The sequence below is a fragment of the Notolepis coatsorum genome (genome assembly GCF_963971535.1).
Source record: "Notolepis coatsorum genome assembly, chromosome: 17".
Lineage (NCBI taxonomy): Eukaryota > Metazoa > Chordata > Actinopteri > Aulopiformes > Paralepididae > Notolepis > Notolepis coatsorum.
In genome coordinates, this window is record NC_140181.1 from 93,188,132 (window position 1) to 93,210,862 (window position 22,731).

General features: G+C 42.7%; 1 protein-coding gene across 2 annotated transcripts in view; it reads left to right on the top strand.

Annotated features, from left to right (window-relative positions):
- LOC311244450 (guanine nucleotide-binding protein G(s) subunit alpha) overlaps positions 1-16,866 on the top strand; it is a 148,505-nt gene extending 131,639 nt beyond the window's left edge. For both annotated transcript variants that reach the window (XM_084333964.1, XM_084333965.1), the window contains 5 exons: positions 3,359-3,417; positions 5,632-5,752; positions 9,414-9,544; positions 12,450-12,517; positions 13,804-16,866. In XM_084333964.1, the coding sequence (XP_084190090.1) occupies positions 3,359-3,417; positions 5,632-5,752; positions 9,414-9,544; positions 12,450-12,517; positions 13,804-13,950 (526 nt within the window). In that variant the 3' untranslated portion in view covers positions 13,951-16,866. The remainder of the gene's footprint in view (positions 1-3,358; positions 3,418-5,631; positions 5,753-9,413; positions 9,545-12,449; positions 12,518-13,803) is intronic.
- Positions 16,867-22,731: the final 5,865 nt, after the last annotated feature.

Here is a 22,731-nt window from a genome sequence, read left to right on the forward strand (position 1 = left end):
CTTCCTGACGGGCAGACCCCAGGTGGTAAGAGCAGGCAACTGCACCTCCTCATCCATCACGCTCAACATAGGGGCCCCCCAGGGCTGTGTTCTGAGCCCCCTCCTCTACTCCCTGTACACACATGACTGCGTAGCACAGCGGAACAACAACACCATCATCAAATTTGCTGATGACACAGTAGTGGTGGGCCTGATCTCTGCCAACGACGAAAGGGCCTACCTGGAAGAGGTAGAGAACCTGTCACAGTGGTGTCAGGAGAACTGCCTCTCCCTGAACGTCAGCAAAACAAGAGATATGATTGTGGACTTCAGGAGGTCGGGGGTCAAGGACTACAGCCCCCTCAGCATCGACGGGGCACCGGTTGAGAGAGTGAACAGTTTCAAGTACCTCGGAGCCCACATATCCGAGGATTTGACATGGACCACACACATTGACAGTGTTGTGAAGAAGGCACGACAACGCCTCTACTTCCTCAGGCGCCTAAGGAAGTTCCAAGTCAGTCAGAAGATCCTTAGGAACTTCTACTCATGTACAATAGAGAGCATCCTGACCGGCAACATCACCTCCTGGTTTGGGAATAGCACTGCACAAGACCGTAGCAGACTACAAAGAGTGACACGTTCAGCCGAACGCACAATTGGAGGGGGGCTTCCCACCCTCCAGAACATTTACAACAAGCGGTGCAAGGGGAAGGCTAAGAGAATTATTAAGGACTCGAGCCACCCGAACAACTGCCTCTTTGAACTTCTGCGGTCAGGCAAGCGATACCGGAGTCTTAAGGCGAGCACGGAAAGACTCAGAAGAAGCTTCTATCCCCAGGCCATCAGGCTGCTAAACGAACAATAAACACTATGCAACAACCATCAAATGCACACAGCACACACACCCACACGCACACACTCACTTAAACAAACAACACACTGCAGCACCCACTCTCCACACTTTAGATCACACAAACACACTTTATATTTATTGATAAAGGATTTGCACTACAACTCGTACACCTACTGTAAATTGTACCTAAATTGCACCTCATCCCATTTCTGCCTTGCACTATATAGTATTGTATATTAGTACACTGCACAGTATTGTATATTATATGGTAACTCAGTTACGTCTATTCTGCATCGAACATTGTACATATGTCTAAACTGAACACTGTGACCTCATTTTTTTTTACTTCTAATTTACATGCTATACTATGTTATTTTATTTCATACTTATCTTGTCTTGCACAGTCTCTGGAGCGTAACAGTAAGAAGCATTTTGTATAAAAGTATTCTGTACTTCTGTATGACAACTATTAAAGAAACTTGAAACTTGTCGTGTGTTACCAGCTTAGTCTCGGGTGCTGCTGTGTTTCTGGCTCTTCTCTTTGAAGATGGTGGAAGTAGCTGTCCTTCAAATCCTGAGACAGAAAGTCATATAGGGACAGCAACATAATGACAATACATCCAGGCAGCCTTAATATATGTAATACAACATCAGTGCAGCCCTAATATATGTAATACAACATTGAGGCAGCCCTAATATATGTAATACAACATTGAGGCAGCCCTAATATATGTAATGCAACATTGAGGCAGCCTTAATATATGTAATACAACATTGAGGCAGCCCTAATATATGTAATACAACATTGAGGCAGCCCTAATATATGTAATGCAACATTGAGGCAGCCTTAATATATGTAATACAACATTGAGGCAGCCCTAATATATGTAATACAACATTGAGGCAGCCCTAATATATGTAATACAACATTGAGGCAGCCCTAATATACAGACTAGGGATGGGTACCGAATTCTGTACTTTTAAAAGGTACTTACCGAAACACGTCGGTACTACCGAGTATCGATTCACGTGAGAAACCGTTGTCGGTACTGTAAAAAAAAAATTGAAAAAATTGTTAGTTTATTTTATTATTATTTTATTTAAAAAAAAATGTATGTCAACGTTCACACGCACAATATACGCTTACCTAGGATTTGACTTGATTCAACAACAAAGCAGTCGGGGCAATGGCAAGCCGAAAACGGTCGAAAGTGTGGTTATTTGAAGTTTGGATTTTTTTTCTCACAACTGAGGTGGGTAGATTACATTTTTAGAGACTAAAGTACCAAAAAAAGGTACCGTTGGGTACCGGTATCGATTCACAGGTACCGGTACCGTATCTGTTCAAATGTGAACGGTACCCATCCCTAATACAGACAAACATCAGCGAACAACACATTCTGTGTCACAACTTCTTCGGGTTGAAGAGGTAGCAATGCAAAACATGTTATTTGCTCTGTTGTTTTTAACATTGCCTGCTAAAATGAATAATAAAATATTATTAATTGAAACGGGCTACAATTGAGTTGCTAGGTGTGCAGAAAAACCTACTTGGCATTAGCTTAACTGTATTTTGCACCTAAAGAAGATACAGCTGTGCATAGGACATTATAGTGTTTGGACCCTGGTGTTATTAACATTACACTAGTGTTTGGACCCTGGTGTTATTAACATTACACTAGTGTTTGGACCCTGGTGTTATTAACATTAGACTAGTGTTTGGACCCTGGTGTTATTAACCTTACACTAGTGTTTGGACCCTGGTGTTATTAACATTACACTAGTGTTTGGACCCTGGTGTTATTAACATTACACTAGTGTTTGTTGCACACTGGTTATTAGATTAGATTCAAATCTATTGTCATTATACAGCACAAGTACAGTACAACGAAAATAAGTTTGGCATCCAACCAGAGTGCAAATGTAACAGTAAAATACAATAGCAATATAAAATGTACAGGTGATTTAAACTGGATATAGAATATATAAATGAGTAATACTGACTCAGTAGTACTCATTTATATATTTTATGTGAGTAATTGTGCTAATCAGTAGTACTCATAAACTCACACTCACTTAACATTACACATGGTAATTAGGGATGTTCGATATTGGCTTTTTTACCGATACCGATATACCGATATTGTCCAACTCTTAATTTCCGATACCGATATCAACCGATACCGATATATGCAGCGTTTCCCCCCCCCAAAAAAACGGAATAATTTCAGGTAATTAACATTACATATCTCTTGTCGTGGATTTAACACAACATTATGCATACTTTTGACAATAAATAAAATCTGAATTTGTTCTTACTTGCTTGTCTGGGTAAATAAAGGTTAAATAAATGTAAAAAAGAAAAAGAAAAAAGATTTTTGAAAACCGATACCGATAATTTCCGATATCACATTTTAATGCCAATATCGGCAGATAATATTGGTAGGCCGATAATATCGGACATCCCTAATGGTAATATTGGATTATTGGCCTACTTGGTTGTAATGTCTTGTTTCTTCACAGCATGTTCGATGTCGGTGGTCAGCGGGACGAACGCCGGAAATGGATCCAGTGCTTTAACGGTAATTTACTTCCTGTCTGTCGGTACTCCACACTAGACCTACTGACCTGTCTGTACTCCACACTAGACCTACTGACCTGTCGGTACTCCAGACTAGACCTACTGACCTGTCAGTACTCCACACTAGACCTACTGACCTGTCGGTACTCCACACTAGACCTACTGACCTGTCGGTACTCCAGACTAGACCTACTGACCTGTCAGTACTCCACACTAGACCTACTGACCTGTCAGTACTCCACACTAGACCTACTGACCTGTCAGTACTCCACACTAGACCTACTGACCTGTCAGTACTCCACACTAGACCTACTGACCTGTCTGTACTCCACACTAAACCTACTGACCTGTCTGTACTCCACACTAGACCTACTGACCTGTCGGTACTCCACACTAGACCTACTGACCTGTCGGTACTCCACACTAGACCTACTGACCTGTCAGTACTCCACACTAGACCTACTGACCTGTCGGTACTCCACACTAGACCTACTGACCTGTCGGTACTCCAAACTACATGTACATTCTACTGACCTGTCGAACTAAACTTGAATACCAGTTTTTGGGAGGAGTTAACTACTTGTGGTTCGTTTACTAGTTTAGTTAAGTACTTTGGGGCATGTAGTTTAGGTAGTTAACTACTTTGGGGCATGTAGTTTAGGTAGTTAATTACTGTGGGGCATGTAGTTTAGGTAGTTAATTACTGTGGGTCATGTAGTTTAGGTAGTTAATTATTGTGTGGCATGTAGTTTAGGTAGTTAATTACTGTGTGGCATGTAGTTTAGGTAGTTAATTACTGTGGGGCATGTAGTTTAGGTAGTTAATTACTGTGGGGCATGTTGTTTAGGTAGTTAATTACTGTGGGGCTGGGGCATGTAGTTTAGGTAGTTAATTACTGTGGGGCATGTAGTTTAGGTAGTTAATTACTGTGGGGCATGTTGTTTAGGTAGTTAATTACTGTGGGGCATGTAGTTTAGGTAGTTAATTACTGTGGGGCATGTAGTTTAGGTAGTTAATTACTGTGGGGCATGTTGTTTAGGTAGTTAATTACTGTGGGTCATGTAGTTTAGGTAGTTAATTACTGTGGGGCATGTTGTTTAGGTAGTTAATTACTGTGTGGCATGTAGTTTAGGTAGTTAATTACTGTGGGGCATGCAGTTTAGGTAGTTAATTACTGTGGGGCATGTAGTTTAGGTAGTCAATTACAAACTACATAATTCCCTAGAAACTGCATTTTTCTGATTCCACCTCAATAGCTGCTCCCTGTCCTCTCCTTAAAACACAATCTACACTTAGTCAGTTCAATCGGTGCTCAATGTAAATATATGAGATTCCAGATCATTCTCCACAATATAGTTTGGATGTAGTTGAACAAATATTTCAAATAATTTTTTTATTGACAAGCTACTGACCTGTCTGTACTTCAAACTAGACTTAAATACATTGTACTGACCAGTCTGTGCTTCAGACTAGACTTGCATACACTACACTGACCTGTCTGTTCTTCAAACTAGACTTGCATACACTACACTGACCTGTCTGTTCTTCAAACTAGACTTACATACACTGGTAAATGATGCATATATTCCACCGTCGACTAAGAACACACTTCTTCAATCAATATCTTTAATGAAGAAATAAAGAATGAATGAAAAAATAAAGAATGCTAACCTTCGTACTGTCTTTTACTAGTATGCACTCTGCTAGTTAGGAATCGACCTAGCCTATATTACTACCTACTATGCTAATATGTCTTTACTACTGTACACTCAAGACTGTAGCACTCAAGTTCGACACTGTTTGACGAACAATCTTACTGCCAGAGTTGTACCATTCCCTTCCTGCTGACTTGTTGTACAAAACTTGTAAGTCGCTTTGGATAAAAGCATCAGCTAAATGACTAAATGAAAATATACAGTATATCTCCCCCTCACTCTCCCATTTCTTTCTCTCCATCTCACTCTCTCTCTATCGATATCTCTCTCTCTCTCTCTCTCTCTCTCCCTATCTCCCTCTCCGACAGTCTATCTATCTACATACCTATCGATACTTACAACCAGTCTCTCCTTCTCCCAGTCCCACCCTCTCCAGATGTAACAGCCATTATCTTTGTGGTATCCATCCAGTAGCAGTTATAGCATCCCATCCATCAATAATATTGATCAGCATCCCTCTCTCTCTCTCTGTCCCTCTTTCCCTCTCCCTCTGTCTCCAGATGTAACGGCCATCATCTTCGTAGTGGCCAGTAGCAGTTACAACATGGTGATCAGAGAGGATAATCAGACCAACCGTTTACAGGAGGCCCTCAACCTGTTCAAGAACATCTGGAACAACAGGTGGAGAATGGACACACACACACACACACACACACACACACACACACACACACACACACACACACACACACACACACACACACACACACACACACACACACACATATGCACACACACACACAAACACACACACACACACACACACACATATACTATATACACATGCACAGTACATATATACACATGTACACACATACACTACATATATACACATTCACACACACACACACATATAATGTACATATATACACATTACACACTAGGGCTGAGCCCAAACGTTCATTATGTTGGCATTCGAATTCTAAATCAACATTCGGATTCTTTATTTTTAATAATTAAAAAAAAATCGTTATTTTTTTTTTCTTCTATTAATTCTGTTTAAACCAATAGGGTTTTTCTTCACAGTTGCAGATAAAGATTAGGCTACACTAATATTATAGTATTAAAAGAAACTGATGAGTTATATTCATTAAAGAAAGTTGATTTAGTTGGGCTGGGGCTTCTCCCTGGGCTGGGTCTGGGTCTGGAAAGTTGATTTAATAATAAAAAAAAAAAAACTAATTTAATCAGATTAATCACTTTATTCAAATTGAGGATTTAGTTTGAGGATAGTAAAAAATAAAGATTTTTTTTTAATTACTTTTTATTTTTTGTTTTTTATTAAAAACGAAGGTTCGAACGTTCGTTCGAAAAACCCTGACGAAGTTCGAATGCCAAAAACAGGGTTCTGGGACAGCCTTATTACACACCTATATACACACACACACATGTGTACACAGATGTGCGCACATACAGACACACACACACATCCATGCGTACACACACACATATATACATAGACGCACATGCTACACCCCCCCCCCCCCCCCCCATCTCTCTCTCTCTCTCTCTGACACTTATATATTGGAATGATTTATTTATGTCCATATAGGAGCATCTTTCAGCTTAGGGAGGCAGAACTGTGTGAGGAATGTGTACAATCAAGGCTAACTCTGACTTATCGACAGACACTGACTCAATACCCCTGAGGCTATCGAATTTGAACTTGTTATCACGCACACACACAGAAGCCTCTGTTATACAAAGGTGCATTGCTGGTTGGTGCAGTGAACCCACTATACTGGACAATCTACAATATAATACTATACTAAAAATACCATACTGAACAATACTATAATAAACAAGACTCTTAACTGTGTGGCCCTCATCCTAATGAGATCAATCAGCTTGTGTACTGCAGGCTACATTCCCAAGGCCATAAAGCATAGCACACACACACACACGCACACGCACACACACACACACAGCTGGCTCATTGCTGGTTTCAGGTTGACAATAGAAACAAACACAAATTTCCCATACTACAACTAATTTATATCTTTATATTACCTAGGGCTGTCTCCGACTAAGGATTTGGATAGTCGACTATGATTTTTTTATCATTCCATTTGGGCTGTGGGGGTACTTAATGTCTGAAGGAGTCGACTGAAGGCTTCTTGTCCTCTGCAAAAGCATGCAATTGGTCCACTGATGGATACATCTTGATATTTATCTAGTCTAGTGTGTTCATTAGATGGGTGAAATCCTCTTTCAGTGCCTCTGTGCCTGTTTTCTTAGGCACTTAGCCTCTGGTATGCGTGCCATTAGCGTTAGCCACGCTTCTAGGCCTCTTTTCTTTTGGAAAGAATGATAAAAAAATTATAATAATAATAAATAAAATTGGGCGGCTAAGTGGCGCAGTGGGCAAGGCGCTCGCCACTAATGCAGGAGACGCTGGGTTCGAGCCCAGCTCTCTGCATTGCTACCAGCTTGGCTGGTCGTTCATACTAATACAATTGGCATTATTAGGGGGTGGGAAGCTGGTGGGTGGGGATCGGACGTTGTGGACAGCGACTCCTACAGGTCGGTTGGTGCGCCTGCGCAGCAGAATCAGGAAACGACGGGGGCGGCGTGTCCCTCCCACGCAGACTCCCGCCGCTGAGAGATCGCGCTGTGCAGGTGAAAAGATGTGACGGCTGCTTCCTCGAGTACCGGAGGGGACACGTGATGTAAGGCTTCGTCCACATTGCAGCCGGCTTGTGGGAGGCATGGCCAAACAGCATTCGAGACAGGGGAGGGTAGAATTGGACGATACGGAATTGGGATGGGAGAAAAATAGAAAATGGGAGAAAGTAGATAAAAAAAATGTATAATAAATAAAATTAGAATTTTTCTTTTCTTTTGTATTCGACTAAGAGGTTGGCAGTCGACTACGGCTCCTTTCGACCGATTAGTCGACTAATCGACTAATAGGGGTCAGCCCTACCGTATTTTTATATGCTCCTATAACCCCTCATATACTTGCACACTGTACACTTGCACATAACCCTTAGTTCTGTATGTACTATAATGCTGTATACTACATATATATATTTATTCACACCGCATTATACTAGGGGTGGGGGGGAAATCGATACGTAGTAGTATCGCGATACTTTGCGTGGCGATACTGTATCGATACAGGGACGCCAAGTATTGATATTTTATTATTCATTAAAAAGAAAAGAGGAAAAAAATTGTATAAGGAAGTTGCATTGTTCATTTCAATACCTGTAATAGTACAGTAGTCCACACACACACATGGAATATGACTGTAATACAAAGAGTTCAGTTTGTCAGGTACATGCAACACAGATTACAGTGTTTACATCTGTCTGCTTGAGAAAATACCATGTTCTGCAATAAAAATGATTGAGGTGAGATGAACAGACTTAACTTTATTTTATTAGATAAAACATGTTGACAAGTTTTACTTTGCAGTTGAAAAAAGGTAATAAATTAAATTTGAGCAAAAAATAACATATAGCAATATTTTCAGTGTATCACGATATATATTTAGTATCGCGATACTATCGTATCGTGACGCAAGTATCGCGATAGTATCGTATTGTGAGGTCTCTGGCGATTCCCACCCCTAATATATACCTATCCTCACCTGTCTGTACTTACCTGCACATAGTCCCTTACTATAGCTATATCTGTACATATCCTACTCTTATTAGTTACGCTGCTGGTCAGTAGTAGTCATACGGTCTCTATTTATATAATACAACTCTGTACACCATCGGAGTAGCACTACACTCAGTAGTACTAATTTGTTTATTTTGTACCGAGTTTAACCATCTGTACATTGTATATTATAGCTGTTACTGATACATTTGCACTCTGGTTGGACACCAAACTTCTTTTCGTTGTACTGTACCTGTGCTGTATAATGACTAGGGCTGACCCCTATTAGTCGATTAGTCGACTAATCGGTCGCAAAGGAGCCGTAGTCGACTGCCAACCTCTTTTTCTTTTTTTTATGTTGATGAAACTGATAAAGAAAGTTGATTTAATAAAAGAAAAAGACTCATTTAATCAGATTAATCACTTTATTCAAATTGAGGATTTAGTTTGAAAAAAATAAAGATTAAAAGAAAATGTAATTTTTTTTTAGCTTCATTCGAATACTTCAATCGAAGCTTTGAATGTTACAAAATTACATTCGGTACAGCCCTACTACATTGTAATCTAATTAATCTAATTCTAGAAACCTAACAGGGAATCAACTGTAGTTAGATCTGTTTCCTAGCAACACGTCAAACATTCCACTGAAAGCTGACTTCTCTGTCCCCCTCAGGTGGCTGCGGACCATCTCCGTTATCCTCTTCCTGAATAAACAGGACCTGCTGGCAGAGAAGGTGCTGGCAGGGAAGTCTAAGATAGAGGAGTACTTCCCTGAGTTTGCTCGATACACCACACCAGACGATGGTGAGGAGGAGTAGCCTGGAGACCAGTGGTCTTCTGTCTTTCTGTTTTCTCTTGTTTTGTTGGGATAGGGATGGGTTAAGAGAAATCTATACACCACCACACCGGATGATCGTGAGGATCATTGCATTCATATAGCACGTTTTTCTAGACGGACTCGAAGCACTTTTTCTTTTACAATGTTGGGTGTAAATTGCCTCCTTCACCACCACTGTGTAGCACCCAACCACAGTTGTACAATCTCACGTCTCATCCGAAGGACTGCACTCGCAGCTGTACAGTGTCCCGGGTCCAGAAGACAGAGTGCTCCCTGCTGGACAACAACATCGCCAGGTCCAGAGGACAGAGTGCTCCCTGCTGGACAACAACACCACCAGGTCCAGAGGACAGAGTGCTCCCTGCTGGACAACAACACCACCAGGTCCAGAGGACAGAGTGCTCCCTGCTGGACAACAACACCACCAGGTCCAGAGGACAGAGTGCTCCCTGCTGGACAACAACACCACCAGGTCCAGAGGACAGAGTGCTCCCTGCTGGACAACATCACCACCAGGTCCAGAGGACCGAGTGATCCCTGCTGGACAACAACACCACCAGGTCCAGAGGACAGAGTGCTCCCTGCTGGACAACAGCACCACCAGGTCCAGAGGACAGAGTGCTCCCTGCTGGACAACAACACCACCAGGTCCAGAGGACAGAGTGCTCCCTGCTGGACAACAACACCACCAGGTCCAGAGGACAGAGTGCTCCCTGCTGGACAACAACACCACCAGGTCCAGAGGACAGAGTGCTCCCTGCTGGACAACAACACCACCAGGTCCAGAGGACAGAGTGCTCCCTGCTGGACAACATCACCACCAGGTCCAGAGGACCGAGTGATCCCTGCTGGACAACAACACCACCAGGTCCAGAGGACAGAGTGCTCCCTGCTGGACAACAACACCACCAGGTCCAGAGGACAGAGTGCTCCCTGCTAGACAACAACACCACCAGGTCCAGAGGACAGAGTGCTCCCTGCTGGACAACAACACCACCAGGTCCAGAGGACAGAGTGCTCCCTGCTGGACAACAACACCACCAGGTCCAGAGGACAGAGTGCTCCCTGCTGGACAACAACACCACCAGGTCCAGAGGACAGAGTGTTCCCTGCTGGACAACAACACCACCGGGTCCAGAGGACAGAGTGCTCCCTGCTGGACAACAACACCACCAGGTCCAGAGGACAGAGTGCTCCCTGCTGGACAACAACACCACCAGGTCTAGAGGACAGAGTGCTCCCTGCTGGACAACAACACCACCGGGTCCAGAGGACAGAGTGCTCCCTGCTGGACAACAACACCACCAGGTCCAGAGGACAGAGTGTTCCCTGCTGGACAACAACACCACCGGGTCCAGAGGACAGAGTGCTCCCTGCTGGACAACAACACCACCAGGTCCAGAGGACAGAGTGCTCCCTGCTGGACAACACCACCAGGTCCAGAGGACAGAGTGCTCCCTGCTGGACAACAACACCACCAGGTCCAGAGGACAGAGTGCTCCCTGCTGGACAACAACACCACCAGGTCCAGAGGACCGAATGCTCCCTGCTGGACAACAACACTACTTTCCAACAACGAACCAAAACGGCTCAAACCGGTTATCTTCCGATCATGAGTCCGGAGCTCTACCCATGTAGCCACGCTGTCGGACAGAGACCTAGAGACCAGTGTTCTTCTGTCTTTTTGTTTTATTTTTAGCAGTGTTGTCGTAGGGATGGGTTAAGAAAAATCTATACACCAATACCGATTTTTATTTTATCGATACTTCACAGCCGTGGAAGTCAAGCAGGTGTAAATGTCACGATTTTATTTTATTTTTTAAACTTTGGCCATCCCGCTGGCTCTTTTTTGCGTTTATCGCATTTTCTCTGGTCAAGAATGACCGACAGAAACAGGTTTGAATGGGTACAGATGGGGGAAGACACTCTGAGAAAGATACGGCTGCAGTCCGGGAATCGAACTCGCTAACCCCAGATCCGTGACGAGCACGGTTGTCCCCGGCGCCGAAATAGCGCTCGAGGTACGCGGTGAGCTACTGGAGCTCCCCAATGTCACAAATTTTTAACGACTCCGGCTCCCGTAGGCGTCGGTGTAGCGATCATCACTATCCTCTATCTATGGCTCTCCCTGGTTTGGGGCCAATTTTGGTTTTCAATGGATAGTCCAAACCTGCTTTCTCACAAGCTCATAGTCCATACTGTCCGTTGAAAAAGCACTTGGCACAACTGCTTTTGTTTTTCAAATATTGGGAGCAGAAAATAGTAATGTTTGTTACCAATACCAAAGAAATGAATAATAAACCATTAGTTTTATTTCATGCCCACCATTGACTTTCACTATTATTGTAAACAAGTGCTTACATTTTCTGCTTCCAATATAAAGGAAATTAAAACAAATTTATAATAATAACAACACTGGTGACAATGCGTTTTGTTAGCACCTGATTATGTCAAGGAACTACTTTCCAATAGCGTTCACGCTATTGTGAAAAGTTAAGTTTGATCCATCAGCTGCAGGTTATTTCCTCATTTCCCTACCTGGACATTTAATATTACGTTTATTCATCTCCCAAGTTACCTAAAGCTAAGAGGTAATGACTATTTCTGGACAACGATGGTCTTCAACGTGATTTATATTTGTGTGTTTTTTGTCCTAAAGTTGTAGTTTATGAACAAACACCCATTTAATCCTCGTTTATTCCCCGAGTTGTTTCCCCCCCAAAAGGGGGCGTGGCGGCCAAAATAGAGGTGTGGTGCTTGACGTATTGCTTGACGGTTTGATGTACGACAAATTGTACGGTGCTTTGAAAGGGAACGGCTGACTCCTCTACTGCGAGTCCCTCTCACTAACCTCTCCTTTCCTCTCTTCAGCCACACCGGAACCCGGGGAGGACCCGCGCGTCACAAGGGCAAAGTACTTCATACGAGATGAATTCCTGGTAACGGCAGAGACTTCTCTTCTATCTCGTTGTGTTTTTTTTTTTTTTTTTTTTTTTTTAGAACGTCTCATTAAAAGTCGAGGCTCGGATATGAGGATATGACGTTAATCAGTTGATTTTATTTTTTTTACAATCATTACAACTTGATTGTGTGGGCTCTCATGCGCACCTTTATCTTCTTGTAGACAGGCTCGTAGGAGAAAATGTCCATGGGTCGGAGAAGAGAGGACTCCTGAACACTGTCTAACGACCCATTTATTTGCATTAAACGTTATTTGAAACGCAACGTTTCGGTCCCTAGACCTTCATCAGGTGAAACTTGGCACAAGAAATAAGGTTTTATTGCAAGTACAGCGTGTGGGACGTCTTTATTCTATTGTCACTACAACTAAAAAGAGAATTTACTATTACATCTCTTGTTGTTTTCAGTGAGAGTGAGTGTTTTTCATACTTCTTGCCCGCCATCATTGCAAATACCACAAGGGATAGGATGAATGTAATAATTCTACATTATACCACCAATATATATATATATATTTATTTTTAAGGGGCACACCCAACATTATGGGAAATACGAATACCATCTTCTCTAGATACCAATTTCTTCTCTCTGTGTGGCTGCACAGATAAATAGAAGGGGATTCAGACCATTAGCCTAGCTTAAAACTCTGGGAGAGGTGTTTTTGGCCAGCTAGGCTAGCGGTATTCGCTTCCATTAATTTGTGCTCAGCTAGGCTAGCTTGCGGCCGGATTGTGGGAGAGGAAGAGGAAACTTGGTATCTTATCTTCTTCGTCTGATTCTGGACATGGACTATTTTTTAGCAGCGTGCTCTGGGGCTTAGCAGAACAGTTAAGGGTTAAGTTACATTAGATCTGGTTTAAACAAGTCATTCAGAACTGCACTATTGCATTATTTTACTCCATCTATTCTATTTGACTAACTTTTTTATTGCACTGCACTATTTTACTCCGTCTACTCTATTTAGCTCTTTTATTACTGTCTATTTAAAAATAGTCTATGTGTGACGATCAAAGAGTAAACAAGGAGGCCTATTGGATCCTAATGTGAAGAACTGTCATTTAATGTTCTATTTTGATGCTCGTTCATACTTATTTTACGTCTGCACTTTATACATTGCTCATTTTATGCCCGTCTTTCTTTGCTACTGTGAAGCACTTTGAGCGATAATTTTCTTATTGGAAGGTGCAATACACATAAGTGTATTATATTATTATTATTGTATTAGCCCTTTAATAGACGTCTCTCTGTCTCCCCCGTCCTCCAGAGGATCAGCACGGCCAGCGGCGACGGGAGACATTACTGCTACCCTCACTTCACCTGCGCTGTGGACACCGAGAACATCCGGCGCGTCTTCAACGACTGTCGAGACATCATCCAGAGGATGCACCTGCGGCAGTACGAGCTCTTGTGATGGGAACGAGGGGGGAGGGGGAGGGGGGGGAGGCGGCCAAAAGAAGAAAAAAGAAAACACGAAACGGACTGAACTTTGAACCCATAATCTCTGAACTTCCCTCTTCTGTGGCAGTACTGAGCTCAAAGTGATGGGATTGAGGGGGGGGGGGGGGGGTGTATGGGGGGGGTGCGGCCAAAACGGACTGAACTTTGAACCCTGGATCTCTGAACCCCCCCCCCTCTTCTGCAGCGGCACAAGCTCTTGGCAAAGGGAAGGCAGGGGGTCTAGACACACACACACACATAGAATCTGAACTCTGACCTCTCCCTTGCTGCCCTCTGAAGCAGCCTCCTTACCTGCGATGGAACAAGCTCTCGATGGAAGTGGCGAGGGATGGGCAGAAACATAGACTCTGAACACCTGAATGACCTCTGAACTCCCACCTCCTCACCTACAGTCTATACCTGACCTGAACGTATCCCCCCTCCCTCCCCCCCTCCATCCCTCCCACGCCCCCTCACATCTTCCCTAAAATCCCTGGACCCTCCTGACCCTGATCTCTCTGTCTTTGACCCCCTGGCGACGACGACGACGTGGTCTCTGAACTGTGTTTTGTGGGGAGCTTAAGATGAGGCGTTTTGAGATTCTCTCCCTTCCATGAGGTCAGGATGGAACGTTTTGAGAAGAGCTACTACTACAAGAGCCACTCGGACAGTTACTGTTGTAACACTGCAGATAAGAGGACTGTACTGGCCACAGCCCATCCGCTGAACTTCACTGTATTTAAAAATAAAAAGCACTGTGCTCAGGACTTGAACTGATCTCATGGCGCACACACACACACACACACACTCGCACACACAGATTGCAAACTTGCCAACACAAAACCCTTTCTCTTCACTTACACACACACACACACACACATACTATACACACACAATCACACATTCATATTCAGTATCTGCTTGCACATAGAAAAATGTCACGTACATGCTTTTTTCTGGACTGCACGGCCACCGTTTCCCACCTTTTTGCTACCTGGACGTGTGCGTAGAGTCTTAGGGCGATCTGCCCCCCAGCAGCCAACAACTCACCGACTGACCGACCGACCGACCGACCGACCGACTGACTGACTGACTGACTGACCGACTGACTGGTTAGTTGGTTGGCTGACTTTACAACCGATTGTCTGTCTCTGCACATAGTACAGAGCTTTTGATGAAAACGAACGAGTCGACCGACTCCACAGCCAAAACGAGAGGGAGCAGTGTTACCGTGACGACGGGTGGGGGGGGGGGGGGGGGTTGTTGTGAACAGTGAAGACTACGGGACACAGGAAGTGCCAGGGACACAGGGCCGATGCCGATGTGAAGTTTTTAGTATTTTTTTTTCCCCTGGTGAATTTCGGACACCTCGACGGCGCCACGGTTGTCGCTCCCTTACGCTTTCTTCTTCTTCTCTCTCTCCGTCTGCGTCCTCTTGCCACCTGACTCTGCCTTGTTGGTGGCGTTAAGCCAGAACGATAACAATTAAAAAATAAAGAGGCAAACTTTTACAGACTCAGCTCAACTAACGGAGTGCAAAAAGCATCGTTCTACAGTACAAACATAGAGGTTAAAGAGGACTCTTCATCCTGTCATTATCCACCCTGTTTGGCTGTTTCCACAGCTGTTTGGTTTTTTTTGTCCGTGTGCTCTTTTCTTTCTTTTTTGTTTTCTTTTTTCCTTTCCTCCATTCTCCTTCTCATCCATTCTCCTTCTCTCCTCATCCATTTTCCTTCTCTCCTCGTCCATTCTCCTTCTCTCATCGTCCATTCTCCTTCTCTCCTCATCCAATCTCCTTCTTTCCTCGTCCATTCTCCTTCTATCCTCATCCATTCTCATTATTTCCTCATCCATTCTCCTTCTCATCCATTCTCCTCCTTCCATTCTCCTTCTCTCATCCATTCTCCTCTTCCCATCCATTCTCCTCTCATTCTCTCATCCATTCTCCTCGTCCATTCTCCTCTCCTCATCCATTCTCCTCTCCTTTTCTCATCCATTCTCCTGCGCTAACGTACATTGACCTTTGTCCCTCTCTCTCCCTCTATCCATCTTTTTCTCCCTCTTTATCTCTCCTGCTCTCCCTCCCTTTCTTTCCTATATCCTTCTCTCTCTCTCTCTCTCTATCATCCTCATTGTGTTCACTTAGCACTACCATGTACTCTGACCCTGCACTGCTACTTTACTGGTGCTGCTCTTTTGTTTCAAGAGGGGGGGAAGGAAAAAGGAATAATCCTGAAATTGAAAAAAAGGAATGGGACGACAGCAAACACAACACTAATCTTTACCCATGTGGTCAAATGACGCCTCCCTCCCCACCTCCCTCCCTTCATTCCTGCCACCTTCCTTCGTTCCTTCCTATCATCTCTCCTCCCTTCCTCCTCCTCCTCACCCCCAGGCTCCTTTGTATGTTTGTCTTTTACTTTACTGCTGAACTATTATTCTTGTACAGACTGTAAAATGTATTATTTTGTACAACTTTATTGAGAAAAAAAAGAACTTTTAGAAGATCCCTGTGCCTTGATCATGACTGTATGTGTGTAATGAGCTAAAGTGGGTATAATACTGCGCTGTATAGCTTGGCCAACCCCCGACCCCACCCGACTTCCTTCCCCTCTCCATCCCTCGCTCCCTCTCTCCTTCTCTCTCCACAGGGACGGAGGACAACCATTCGTAGCTTTTTGAAGTTTTATTTCTACCCCCCTCCCCTTATGATTTAAATGTCTATTTTTGGATCCATATACCCCAAAAAGATAAATATATGAAATGTATATGGGTTTAAAAAAAAAAGAAGAAAAAGAAAAAAAAGTATTTTATTAGAATCAAATGAACCTTGACAAATTGTACACTTCACAGTGTGCGTATTGCTATAACTTAAATCCTTTCAACTGAAGCTGTGTTCAGGTTTCTTTTGTTTCAACCGTGACATCTACAAATTGCATTTTCAAAGAGTTAAAGGTGATGACAACTCGAGTGTTTATTTACGCCCAAGTATTTAATTTTTACATTCAACTTATTATTATTTTTTTATTTTTTTTTGCTTTAAAGGTAAAGATGATGAGAAATAGCCAAATGTAAAACATTGCCTATTTCTAAAAAGAAGAAAAGGATTTTGTCTTTTTTGCTAAAGAAAGACACAAAACATAAAATTAAATAGACATCAGATACAGGAGTCTCAACTTTCTGAACAGAGGAAAGGGAAATTAACCTTTTTTTTGTGTGCAGACAGCAACACGTCTGTCTCGATGGTATATCCGGGTGGGCTCTGGTAAACTCATTAAAGAAACGCTCTAATATTATGGGAAATGTATTTACCGTCTTCTCCAGAGTCAGACAAGAAGATGGATACCATGTGAATGTAAGTGGATACGGACCAGCTAGCCTATAGCTGTTGGCCAAAAACACCTCTCCCGGAGTTTTAAGCTCGGCTAGTGGTCCGTGTCCCTTCATTTGTGCTAAACTAGGATAGCTTGCAGATGGATAGCTTTCTACTCGACGCACAGAGAGGAAATTGGTATCTATCTTCTTGTCTGACTCTGGAGAAGACGGTAAGCGCATTTCCCATAATGCTGGCGTGTTCCTTGAATGGGTACATTTATCACATGGAGCACTTTCTCATAACCGGTCGTGTTTAGATGCTTTTACTAGGTCGTCCTTTTTATAGGCCGAGGAGGGATCACCTGCTGTACCCAGATAGAGGCATTGGGCCAAACTGAGTCTGGGAAAAAAAATTGCTCAATTTCTTTAGGAAATATAAGTTAAGTTATTTAATATGAATCCCTGTGGGGAAACTCGTCCTCTGTATTTGACACATCCTAACCACTTAGGAGCAGTGGGCAGCCACAGATGAGCACCCGGGGACCGACTCCAGTGGTAACCCCAGACAGTTGTAACGCCAGTACCTTGCTCAAGGGCAATGGCAGGAGTGTGTACCTAGCATTGCAAGTCTTTAGCAAACACGGAGAGGACATGCAAACTCCACACAGAACGAAAATCCAGGACCTTCTTGCTGTGAGGCAACAATGCTAACCGCCACGCCATCGTGCCGTCCGATGTGGACAGCTGCTTCCTGATCCTTTCTAAGAGCCATGAGGAAGGGAAAGTTTGATTTGTTTTGCAACGATTCCATGCATTGAGAAGTTGAAGGGTCACATTCACCTCACAACTGCTAAACTCCGGTATCATTGAAGTAGCCCCAGTTTGATAGTTATATTTACCGGTAGTTCAGTCGTTTGGGTACAGTTTACTTGTGATGAACTGCTAGTTTACTAGAATACCATGTGCAACTTGATGTGTCATTGCAAACACACGCACACTCATACTAATACCATGTACAACTCGACAAGTAATTTCACACACATACTAATACCATGTACAACCCAACATGTCATTACACACACGCACACGTATTAATACCATGTACAACCCAACATGTCATTATACACATACTAATTCCATGTACAACTCTACGTGTCATTATACACTCATACTAATTCCATGTACAACTATGTGTCATTACACACAGACACTCGTACTAATTCCATGTACAACCCAAGTCATTAAACAGACACTCATACTAATACCATGTACAACCCAAGCCATTAAACAGACACTCATACTAATTCCATGTACAACCCAAGTCATTAAACAGACACTCATACTAATTCCATGTACAACTCTGTGTCATTACACACAGACACTCGTACTAATACCATGTACAAACTAAGTGTCATTACACACACTCATACTAGGTATGCACCAATACTGTGTTTTCACTGCCAATATTGAATCCAGCTACAAACTGTTTTAAGTTCATTACCATTAGCCGGAATCCTCCACTATGGTTGCAGAAATTGTGTAGAGTGGGATATTAGTTTGGGGTCATTAGACAGAAAATGTATGTCTCAATTGGCGAGTTGTAACATCCTTTCATGTGCAAAACAGGCAAGATACTCGAGTTGTTTTATGTTGATTTCTGACATGTTACATAATGGCTCATTTGGTATCAGGTTTTAGTGTTGGAGAAATCTTCTGATGTCATAACATGTTCTAAACCCTTCTCTCCAATACAGCAAACCGGCCCATCCGGGTACTTTGGCGTGTCAACTTTTGGGGGAAACACAGACACTGTTCTTATTGACCGCTATTGTATTTGGCCTGTATAACAACTGTCGACAAAACGCTTGCATTGTTTGAAACGTTTGTTTTGTCAAGTTCCCAACACCGGCCACCATCGAGCGTTCACGCCATTGTGAAAAGTTAATTTCGAAGCATGCCTATTTCCCTAGTCACCTGCACGATATTTCCTCATTTCACTACCTGGACATTTAATATGACACTGATATTAATCTCCAAGTGACCTTGTAGTTTATGAACAAACACCATCTAATCCTCGTTTATTCCCAGCGTTGGTTTCCCCCAAAAGGGGTGTGTGATGCGACCAAAATATAGGTGTGGTGACCAACATTCTGTGCGATTTAGGCTGGTAAAAGATATGCCTCCTAAAATGCAAAAATGAGATGGATGCAGTGCAAATCTTTTTTGCAAATGTTTAAAGTGAGTGTTTGTGTGCCGGATGTGTTTAATGGATGTAGACGGGTGGGTTAGTGTTGCATAGAGTCATTGAGCCTCCTGATGGCCTGGGCCCAGGAGTTCAAAACTTGTAATCCCTATCTGATTGGATCAGATTTGGATTTTGGGTAGTTCAAAACCAAAAAAACAGGATTAGGATCACTTTGATATCCGATCAGGAAATCAAATCCAAGCTTTAATCTGGATCAAATCTTCAAAACGGGTAGTTCAAACCGACAACACAGGATTGGGATCAGTTTGATCCCAAAAAAACTGGATTATCTTGATCCCACTAGAGGGGTGGATTTACAGTGAATTACCAGAGCAAAATGTACTATACAATTTATTTAAAAAATATGTTTCAATATAAATAAGATGGCAACGTTTAACTGAAATAATACACAATTATAGCCTTCATGGCAAATCAATTAAACATTTTTATCTTTTGGTCACTTTTGTGGTGGCCTATTTTGTTTTCAACCAAATGCTGATCAGAGCCTTCTAAAAGTATATTATATGGCTCTGATGCTGACATAAATGTTTCAAGTCAAGAGTTTTATTTGTCACAGGCATACAAACATAGTGAAATGCGGGTGGTCATGCCTGCAGCGATTGTGCAATAATACAAGTAATAAGAATAAGACATTTCTTATGATGTTCTTATTTTTATCCTCATAAAAGTAAAAAAGAAAAAAATATCAAACTGAAACCTCACTTAGAATTCAGCCCCTCAAAGCACACCTGGATGATCAGCTGCCTTTGAATGAATGTTTTTTTTGGTGTGTACTTCCCTAGTGGGAGTATTTCTTTAATTACAATTCCATTGTGATTTTATGTCCTTTATGTATTTAACAATATAATTAGACATTATAGATGTCTCTGCAATGTGGTCCACTCATTGTCTTCCTTTTTTTTCATATCCACCAGATGGAGATCGATAGGATTAAAGCACTGATATTCAGGATCTAGTAATCTTGAAAAGTCTCAATCTTGATCAGGGTGATCCTATCCTGGATTGCTTTGAAATACCGGGACAAAATCTGGCCGAGTTGTCTGATCCTGGATCACAAAAAATGGGATTTAAAAATCTGATCGAATCAGATAGGGATTAAAAGTGTTGAACTCCTGGGCCTGGTGATAGAAGCTCCTTTTGAGTCTCTGTACTGGTCATGAGTCTCCGGTAGCGCTTGCCTGACCGCAGCAGTGCAAAAAGACAGTTTGGGTGGCTAGAGTCTTTGACTATTCTCTTAGGCCATGGTTACACTGGGAAAACAGCAACGTTGTATTTTCGAATGATTACGTTTGCATGTCCAAGTTAAAGGGCAACGCCGTTTTGGCACGCCCAACGGGTGTTTTCGTTTTGAAAACTCCCCGGCAACAGCGCCATGTAATTTGCGCAGATCAGATACAGAGCCGTTCTTGCCCAACGCCCATGCGCAGTAGACACCGACGTCTCACATTGTTCGAAAGCGAGTGGTACTTACAGAGCGAGCCGTGTATTTCCGCCATTGGTGTCACCGTGCATGCGCACCAGGCAGCCAAATGCCTGGTGAAATGCTGGTGCGCATGCGCGGTGACACCAATGGCGGAAATACACGGCTCGCTCTGTAAGTACCACTCGCTTTCGAACAATGTTTTAAACTGTTTATTAGCAACTCCGAGCTTCCAGACCTCACTGTAAAGCTGTGTTAAACCCATATTGTACGCTGGGTATCTTTGAAATTCATATCTGATATATTTTTGACCAACCCCCAGCCCCCCCCCCGATCACGCTTGGTAGTTCTTTTTTAAACTCGTCGTGGCACACCAGCAAGTGACTGCAGTCACAAAAGCCCCAGGCTTGCAAACCGCAGTCACGAAAGGGGCTACTGTCAACCCAAGATTCACCTGTATTTAACATTCTTTCTTTGCTTATTTTAGGTTGGGACAAATATGGTGGAGTACCTCCAGCAGGCAAGACCCTCTCCCTCGGTTTTGGTGCTGGGAGACCCACACACATGTTGTGCTCAGGCATTCGTGATCTATGCAGGTCGGGCACACCCTGAAAGCACAATGCTCTGGGCAGTTGATACGTGTTTTAAAGCATTTTATGTATTTGACATAAAGTACCCCAGGCAGTGTGTTCATGCATGGGAGTTTCTCCAGCACGTTGTATATAATATTGAGGGACCAGAGTCCAAGCATGTAGCATTCTTAAGGACAGCCGTACGTAACACAAAAAGGAAAAATTAGGAGGAGGTGGAATAGGTGAAGTAGCAGGAGGGAAAGTGGGGGAAGAGATGGAGGAGGAGGGAGATGGGTAGATGCTAAGTCCCGTATTTCTATATGTATATATTAGTGCTGTCAATCGATTAAAATATTTAACACGATTAATCGCATGATTGTCCATAGTTAACTCGCGATTAATCACAAATTAATCGAATTTTTTTCTACCTTAAACGGATCTTTTTCAAGTTCCACGTTTTAATACTCTTATCAACATGCGAGTCAACAAATGCTTTCGTTATGCAGTCATTTAACACAAAAGGATGACCCTCATGCATTGCAAATTTGCATCAAATTCAAAACAGAGTGATGCACAAAATAACTTAAAAGAAAGAAAATTCATTAAAACAATGAATAAAGTGTACATGAAATAATAGGGGAAAGAAAACGTTAGGAACTTGTTACATTCACCCACACAAGGGCTGAGTAATCACACACACCCCCCCCTCTCTCTCACACACTCTCCCAGCTCTTTCTCTTGCCCCTTCCCTTCTCGCTCACCCCCCTCTCTCTCTATATATCTCACACACACACTTCAGAAACAAACATAGTATCAATGAGAGCATCAATAATACACCTGAGTATAGTCTAGTAAAACAAATTCGTAAAAGTTAATCGTGAGTTAAAAAAAATAGTGGTGTTAATAGAATCGGGCGATAACGTGTTAATACAGCGTTAACTTTGACAGCCTTAGTATATATGTGTTTTGATCTATCAATATCTGGGGGAGTGTTCCAACAGGGCAGTAAAGCAGTACAAAACCATACCGATATGTATTATTTATTATTTAAACAGGAAATCAGTTTGACATGATGTGTTTCATGGGCACTATATCAGCACAAGCCTTGGTCTGTTCTTTTCATTGATTTCAGCACATTTAGACTGTTATACCTTTCAATCAAGCATCTGTGCCAACCTAATG